The sequence below is a fragment of the Equus quagga genome, chromosome 10 (assembly GCF_021613505.1).
Source record: "Equus quagga isolate Etosha38 chromosome 10, UCLA_HA_Equagga_1.0, whole genome shotgun sequence".
NCBI classification, from domain to species: Eukaryota; Metazoa; Chordata; class Mammalia; order Perissodactyla; family Equidae; genus Equus; species Equus quagga.
The window spans coordinates 1,296,422-1,305,122 of NC_060276.1; the positions used below are offsets into that span (position 1 = coordinate 1,296,422).

At 58.3% G+C, this 8,701-nt stretch overlaps 1 protein-coding gene across 1 annotated transcript; it reads right to left on the bottom strand.

Moving 5' to 3' along the window:
• Positions 1-500: 500 nt before the first annotated feature.
• Positions 501-8,404, bottom strand: ATP6AP1 (ATPase H+ transporting accessory protein 1). Its single transcript, XM_046673837.1, has 10 exons — positions 8,214-8,404; positions 7,834-7,960; positions 5,264-5,338; positions 4,803-4,996; positions 4,219-4,259; positions 3,290-3,375; positions 2,616-2,854; positions 1,961-2,008; positions 1,643-1,874; positions 501-1,376 (listed from the first exon to the last, which is right to left on the bottom strand). The coding sequence occupies exons 1-10, from the start codon at positions 8,360-8,362 to the stop codon at positions 1,167-1,169; spliced, it is 1,401 nt and encodes a 466-aa protein (XP_046529793.1). The 5' UTR covers positions 8,363-8,404; the 3' UTR covers positions 501-1,166.
• Positions 8,405-8,701: the final 297 nt, after the last annotated feature.

An 8,701-nucleotide genomic window follows, 5' to 3' on the forward strand; every position in this document is an offset into this window, starting at 1 on the left:
GGGCAGCGGCGCTCGCTAAGGGCGCTGAGGAGAGCGGAGCGGGGCGGGGCGGGGCTGGGCGGGGCGGGCCGGCGGCCGGTGCTGCGGCCCGCGAGGGATCCGTGCGCGGGAGCCGCGCGCGCCCCGCCCGCCCGCCCCTCCCGGCCCCGCCCCCCGGGAGGCTCGGCGCGTTCCCGCGGGCTGGGCGCGCGCCGCTGCGGCAGCCGGGGACGGCTCCTTCAGCACATGAGGGCAGCCATTATCACGGCCGTCTCCTCCACGCGCTGAGCATCCCCGCGCCACGGCCCTCTCCCTACCCTAGCCGGTTAGGGACCCAGCTTGCTAGAGACCCTCTCAGCCTGCCCTGGCTCCCAGAGAGGCAGCCCGCAGGGGTCCTGCGAGGCCCTCCTGCTTCCCTTGGCCTGGCTCGGCTACAGCTACATCCGGGCGCCTCCTCCCGCAGCCCTCAGCCAAGCGCATCCCTCGTGACCAGTGCAGAAATGAGTGACAAGAGGCCCAAGCATGGCAACCCGTCTTTATTTTATTAGGAAGGAAACCACTGAGTACCCCAAGGTCCTGCCAGGTACTCCTGGCAGGGACATGCCAGAAACTCAGTGTTCACACCCAGCCCACCCGCCGTGAAGGTCCCTTCCTTGTCAGGCCATAGAAATAAACCCCAGTGTACTGCTTATTGTTAGCATAACATCATCAAAAAGCAATAACGCCAGCCAAGTGGGACAGACAGTTAAACAGTACTTCCGCACCCACCAAACTTAGGGAACCTCCAGCTCCTGGCTGCTGCAGGGAGCTCCATAAAGCCTGGGGAGGGAGCACTGGCTACACAAAAGCACTATAAACAGCAAGGGGTGAAGGTGGAGAGATGAGAATAAATAAGGAAAAAGGGGAAGGGGGAAGGGCCCTAGAACTCATGTCCCCTCCCCTCACAACGACCAAGCCTGGGAGATTTGTCTACTATCAATGCAGAATATATATAGCTTGTTGGTAGAGATGGAGGATGGGCAGCCCCAGGAAAGCCCCTCAGTTGAACAGGGAGCAAGACAGACTGAGGGGAGCTGCGGGTTCATGCTATGGTAGGAAGAGGGGAAGCCCTTTGGTCCAGCGTCCCTTGGAGTGGGAAAACAACAACCTGGACACCATCATGCCCCCAACCCCTCGTGGGCACAGGGTCACACAATCTGGGTCAAAGAGATGGTGGGGCCCTTGTGGTCATCAAAGCGGTCCATGGTCTTGAGGCTGAGGATCATGTGCAGGCCATAGGTGAAGATGAAGAGCATGAACAGGGAGGTGAGCAGCCCCATCCAGATGCCAGGGGAGAAGAAGCCGGCACAGTCACTGGCGTAGGAGAACTGCTCACCTGTCACGTTGAAGGCCTGGATCTGGGGGACAGAAAGAACCACATAGCCCCACGTAGAAGGAGGCCCAGTAAGGGCTGGGTTCCCGAGTGAGTGGGTAGTCCAAATCTCATGAGATAGGAGCACCGTGGGGACAAGACTCTCAACTACATTCCTGAGCCCAAACCCAAACCCAAAGGATGCTGGGACTCTTCAGGCCTCTGCTCCCTCCGCCTTCTCCCAGTACCCTGCGACCTCCAGCCTGGGCTCCCCGACTCTAGACTCAGTCTCTCGCTGCTCCCCACTCCTACCTGGAAGTCCTGAAGTGTCATCTGCCAGAGAGAGGGCTGTGTGCGGGGCACAAGGAGATTGCCGTTCTTGTTCATACTGCTGACGTACTCGCAGTGGAATGAGTAGATGCTGGGCCCTGTGACCCGGGAGGCGTTGAAGGAGACAACAGAGCCGTTGCTGTGGATCTCAAGGCGCTCCATGGTAAACCAGTGCCGGGCAGACACGGGGTAGAAGCGGTTAGCCAGAATAAACCTGAGGGAGGCCACGGGGTATCAGACAGTTGGGTAGGCCAGGGCCACACCAGCCCGCCCACACCTCAGCCACTCCCTCAGACTCACTTGAATGTCACCGTGGTACCAAACAGGTGTTCATAGGTCAGCGACAGCCTGCAGAACCAAAGTAAGAGACACATCATCAGGCTCTGCAAGGGCCTTGAACATCTTAGAGCAAGTTCCTCAGATCTACTCCTACCTAAGCTGCCCTGCGGCCGCACAGCCACCTGAAGAGGCAGCACCCCGACTTGACAGGTGGGAAAACTCAGGCCCTGCCACATTCTAGGTCAGGAACCAGCATGCAGGTCCCCCGCCTCCAACTGAGGGCTCCTTCCTCTGGTTCCCTCGAGCCCATTGCCCCTCCTTTCAGCTCCCTCTTGGAGTCGCTGAGGTACCCGAATTGGGCTTTGGGGGTGAGGACTGTCTCTCTTGCCACACAGGGAGGATAGAGGAGCCCCAGAGCTGGTTCAGGCCTGGTATGTGCCCTCATGGAGTCACATTGAGATTGCTCAAAGAGGAGGCGTCAGGTTCCCAGGTGATTGGGAAGTGTTAACAACCAAGGTCCCAGCCAAGGACTAGAGGGCATGGGGAGGCAGAACTCTGAGCAACCCCCACTCCAAGAGCCCTCCATCAGCCCCATCCCACAGTACCAGCTGCATCCTCCCCGTGAACACCCCCGCCAACACACACCCACTCATAGTGGCAGGTAGCTTGCTCTTACCTGGCAAGGGAATCATTCCAGAAGGAGCCGGTCAGATTGAGCTCCTGGACCCCAAATGTGAGGGAAGTCAGGTCCTCCCACTGGCCCCTGTATGCCACCGAGAAGTTTTGGGCCCAGAACAGGATCCGAGGGGCAGTGTCATTGTAACTCACAGGGGGATGGATCACAGATGATGCTGGCTGTTTTTGCAGCAGTTGGCGACCTAGGCCCCCAGCCACCATGGCTATATCACGGGCCACCTGCAGAAACAGCCCACAAGCCTTCTCTCAATGGCCCTGGGAGTGGGCCCCAAACCAAGAGGCCTGTCTCCGCTGTCTCCACCGGGCACCCCCTCCACCATCTGCAGTCCCATGGGTCATACTTGGAGGCCTTTCCTCCAGGAAGCTTTCCCTGGCTGGCCCCTAAGCTTTTGTGAAATTTCTAGTCCCTCCAACTTGGGAACACTTGGACTATTGTCTGCGTATGCCAGCCTGTAAGGCTGCCAGGCCAGACGGAAAGCTCCTGCCTGGAAGGAGGAAGCAGGACTTTACGGTTCACCCTCATCCCCCCGATGTTGGCCCAGGGGAGAAGCGGGCCTCTCCAAGGCACTCCACTTGGAGCCATCGCCCCTCCAGGCCGACTCACGACACAGCCTCTGCCCATACCTCCCAGAGCCCCTGCAGAAAGGCATATACCCTGGAAGGGCGGACCGCAGTGAGGGCTGCTGTGTACGGGACGTCTTCAGACTTGAGCATGTTCAGCACCTGCCCGATGACCTCATCTAAGGGACAACAGGGAGAGGAGAGAACAAGGTCATAGGCAGTGCTTACAGCAACGCTCCCTACACCTGTTAGAAAGCACGTGACTGTCGTTGCACAGCAGAAGCCAGCAGAGGCAAGGCTGTGACCTTCCACACGCCATTTCAGTGCCCCCTCTTGATGGCGCTGAGTGGGATCACCTCGTTGAGGTGGGGACCACCAGATGTCTGCACTGTAAAGTCCCTCTACCTCTGGCAACTGGCATGTCCTCTGTGGTGGGACACTGAGACCCTTGCAGAGCCAACTCCCATCAACCTTCACCACTGTTTTCAGTTTTCACTGAGGATCCCTAACAGCAGCTGCTTCTCATCCCACCTACCCCCAGCCTCCCCTGGACACCTGCGGCCCTCGGTCGTCCACTCCCTGATACCAGCCCTAATTAAGCAGAACAAGAAAAGACACAGAGATGGAGAAAACTCCAAATCCACCTGCGGAAGGTCTCCAAGACTTTTCCATGGGGTGACTGTCCTTTATAGCAAAAAGAAAACAAGTCCTCAGAACTGTTTTTGAAATGCTGCTGGTCTATTAAACCCAAAACTCTAGGATTCACGCTGCCTGAATGGAAACTGGCTCCACATGTTCCCACATGGAGGGCCCCGAGATGTCCTGACACCTCTGCCAGGCAGAGCCCAGCTGGAGAGGGGCGAGGGCTGGGGGCCAGCATTTCTCTGCTGAGCTGCCAGGTGCTCCAAGAAGCAGGGGGGCCTCCCTGGGAATGAGGAGGGGTTGAGGAGCTGCAGGCCAGCTCTCTGGGGCCCAGGGCTGGGGGAGGACAGAGACTGTGCACCCTCCCTGACCTCACTCACCATTGCCTGTGAGGACTTCCCTCGGCGCCATCAGACCCGAGCTATGGAAGATACAGAGCAGGTGAGCCCCCACAATCCAAACAGCTCTCCATGGCTCCAGGCCGCCTCCCTTCAGGCCCCCGTCCTTCCCCACCAGCCCCGCTCACTGAACACACTCTAGCGGGGGCACACTCTAGTGGGGGCTCTGGGGGCCGTGCTCACTCCTCCCTCTGCACCTTTGCTCACCTCATTGCCCTGCCTGGAATCCCTTGCCCCTTCTCCCCCGACTTCACAGTCCCACTCAAGTCCCTGCCACCTACTCCATGAATGGGTCCTGGCTAGGCGAGTTGGCTCCACACCAGCAGGGCCCACTTCTGCCTTGTCTCTGGAGGCCTGACAGGCCTAGCTCAATGCCAGGCACTGACTCCTGAGTCACAGCCTGGCCAGAGGCCCTTCCCGCCTCTTCTAGCCATACAGGGCACCCTCTGGAAGGGCTTCAAGGGGAGAATAGGAGGACTATCATCTTTGGCTGAGTTGTGCTACCAGAGCCCAGAGCTTAGGGTCTTGCTGCTCTCTGGGCCCAGAGGCTGGAGGCTGGGCCATACCTGGCTGTGTAGGGCAGGCGGATGAGCAACAAGGCTGGGAGGCTGGCATTGAGCTTCAGCTCCCGCAGGGTGGCCAAGTCCACGTGCAGGGGGCTGGCCCCAAGCTTCTCCTGCAGGTAAGTGGTCAGAGTACTGACCGCATACCAGTCAACAGCGGGAAGCACCAGAGAAGAGGGGGCCAGGTCCAGGGCATTCTGGGGGCAGGGGAGAGGCAGGAAAATGAGTTAGCAAGGGACCAGTGGGCCTGCGCCAGCCCCCAAACCTCTCTGGCAGTCCTCCTCTGGCAAGCTACACCCCATCCACCCACACAGGGGTCTCATTCCAGGTCAGAAAGAAAACGCCCCACACCCTAGGCCTTGCTACCCTCAAAGCCAGCCGCTCTGGTTCCTAAGGGGATAGTTCTTACTACGCTGGGGGAGAGGCAAAGGATGGCCAGGCCACGGCTGGGAGAGGACTCTTACCTCCAGGTTAGCAAAGGCACTGTCCTGCTTATTCCCAAACACACCACCGTGCGCCGTGAAGTCCTCAACGCTCAGCTAGTAGGGAAGCAGGAAAGACGGCCTCAGAAGGTTGGGCCAGGGCAGGGGGCAGACACCTTCCCTGTGCATTTGCAGGGCCAGCAAAATCTCATTTTGAGTCAGATCTGGTGTGGTCAAGAGTGACTGAGGCCGTGGCTGTGGGGAGTGGATGGAAGGTTCTCTTTTTTTGGCCAGCAGCCTCCCGGCAGAGTGAGAAAACACAGAAGGTAGTCAGCTGACGTGCGAGAACCTCAGGAGTAAGAGTCAGCCGCCTGCCTGCAGACAAGAGGAACTGGGCAGGGAAGAGGGAAGCGGTGGGGCGGGGGTGAGAGCAGCCAGGAGCATGTGTGGCATGCCCCCGGCACGGAAGTCAGAAAAAAGGAGAACCTGTGTGCCAGCTGCGACAGCTAGAGCTGCCTCCGTCCAGGCTGGACAGGACCCTTTTCAAAGGAGGATGAGAAGTCCCCCTCCCCACCTGGTTTTGGTGGAAGGGGAGAGAAAGGTGCAGATCTTGGAACATGCTGGAGAAAGCACTGAAGTCTGAGCTCGCTGGACCACAGTAACCCTGACCCCATCTCTTTTCCTCTGCAACCTAGAGATGTCCTTCAACTCCTGCCCCTCTAACCCAACTCCCAGCTTCCTCTGGCTTTTCCAGTTAAGCCCAGAGGCGATCTTAATCAGCTTCCCTAACCTCCTTCTGTTTAGTATACACACTTGCCCAGCCTCCTCTCCCTTCTGGGCAAGAATCCTGATGTTGTCTGGCCTCTATCTGGCCTGTCTGGCTGCCTGGGCTCTCATTCTGAAAGCCTAGGGACCACCATGGTGTCCTCATGGCACTCCCTGCTCGAAATCACCCAGGGCTTCCTGCCACATTTAGAACTGCAAGCAACCATTTCCCCCTCATCTCCTAGCTACGTGGCTGACCATCTCCTATCCCTTTCTCTCACTCACTACACTCCAGCCACAGCGGCTCTGCTGTGGGCTCACCCAAGAGTGCTCCTTGCCCAGGGCCTTTGCACCTGCTGTTTCCTCTGCTATGAACACCCTCCCCCCATCCAGCCACATGGCTCCGTCCCTCCCTCCCTTTAGGTCTCTGCTCAGGTATCATCTCCTCAGGGAGCCCTTGCCCGAGCCCCTTTATTTTAAACAGCATTGCCAGTCACTGTCTCCTTAGTCTATTTCCTTTTCCTCTAAGGACTATAGCACTGACATTATATCATATACCAACTTAGCATTTCCCTGTCCCCCTCACGAGAATGTCAGCTTCCCCAGGGCAGGGGCTGAGGTTTTTCTGCTCACTGCTATGTCCCCAACACTTACTACCTGGTACATAATAGGCAGTCCATACTTGGCAAATCAATGAGTGAATGAATGCCATAAGATGGGGGTCCGCAGCTAGATGTTTTATGTGGATTACAAGAATTGCTCCAGGGGCCAGCCCCATGCTCTGCTTCAGCAGCCCAGGGTTTCACCAGTTCAGATCCTGGGAGCCGACCTAGCACTGCTCATCAAGTCACGCTGAGGCGGCGTCCCACATGCCACAACCAGAGGGACCCACAACTAAAATAGACAACTATGTACCTGGGGGGACTTTGGGGAGGAGAAGAAAAAATAAAAAGTTAAAAATTTAAAAAAAAGAATTGCTCCTCCTAGCCCCCTGATGGAGGTAGTGTCTTCAGTTACAGATGCAGAAACTGGCATTTGCAGATTATTTCACATGTCCAAAGGCTGGTAAGTAGTAGAACTAGAACTGAATTCCAGTCTGACTCTATTATTTACCACCTTCTGGAAGGATTACAGGCCGGCATGACTACCACCACTTGCCCACAGAGTGAAGGAGCAAGACCACAAAGGCAATGAGCCATACAGACCACCAATGAGGAAGGGACAAGCAGAGGCTGGATAACCTTCGAAACACTAATCCTACGCTGCCCTAGAATTTTCTCATGGTCTATGGGCCTGCTTTGGGGACAGAGACCTGGATGGGAGGGAAAACAGTGTGCCTGTTAAGAGCGCAAACTGAGGGGTCTGACAGACCCAGGCTGGAACTAGTTGTGGTAATAATGCAGATAATGACATCGGCTTAGCAGGGTGCATATACAGCATTCAGTATAGAATAATTTTTTTTATTATCTGCATTATGATCATTACAGTTAGAATCACAACTCTGCCATTAGCTGTGTGACCTTGGGTAAATCATTTGCCCTCCTTGGGCATCAGTCTTCCCATCTATAAACAGGATCAATAATCCCCACCACGTAGAGTAGGTCAGATAAGTGTTGGGCACTCAGTGGGCATCTGGCCTCTGACTCCCTGCTTCCCCCAATCAAGTGGGTGCCATTTCTAGGCCCTCACCATTCCCACTGAACACTCTCCTACAGGCTTTCCCAAGAGAGGCGCCACACCTCCCTAACAGGTGGGACAATGTCAGATGGGCCTTAGTGTCCTAGGGGGAGGATGCCTGCCTGCCTGCCTCCTGATGACCAAGGGAGAGAGGGCTGGGGCGGGCGCACCTTGTCCTGCAGGAAGAGCAGCACATTTCGGGGGCCCAGCTCCAGGGCGGGGTCTAAGTAGGTAGACAGCTGCATGTCGCTGGTGATGTGGCCCTCGTGGGTGTCGGCCGCAGGAGCCCACAAGCCTCTGGCAGGAGACACAGGAGATGCCGTCAAGCGGGGGTGCATGGCTTGAGATTCGAGGCCCGTGTGCTCCTAGCTCGATGCAAGGGGCCCGGAGCTCTGACCCGGAGCTGACTCGCTATGGGCCGCCGAGCGAGGGACAGTTCCCCTCTGGGCCTCGCTGCCGCTCGCCGAGGACAGCCCTGAAGTCGGGCGAGTGCACCTCAGCCGCCTCGGCGCGCACCCCGCCCCGCCCCGCCCCGGTTCGTCCCGCTCACCGGTCACTCGACCACAGCACCAGCGGCACCTGCTGCTCCGTCGCCGCCGCCGCCTCCGCCACCAGAAACAGCAGCAGCCACCGCATCTGCCAGAGCTCAGGAGCCCGCCGCGTCCCCGCCCGCACCCGAGCCGCCGCTGTCGCCGCCATCACAGCCTCGGCCTCCACTGCCTCGGCCACCGCTGCCGCCGCAGATCAGGTGACCTTCGGCCGCCTGAGCTCCGCCCCGCGCCGCCATTGGCCCGGGCTCAGGCCTGCTCTCCAGGGCCGCAGGTGATTGGACAAAGTACATGTCACTCACAGCCGCCCCGTTTCACTGGTTGGCTCTACGTGTCTCCAGGCGCGCACGCTCCAAATAGAAAAGGGGGCGGGGCCGAGCTCGGCCACCTCCCACCGCCCGCCTGCGGGCACCGCCCGCTGGGACCTGGTAGGACGGGCGGGGCTTAGCGGGGCCCGAGCGGCCTCCGCTCCACAGGTTCCCACAAGCAC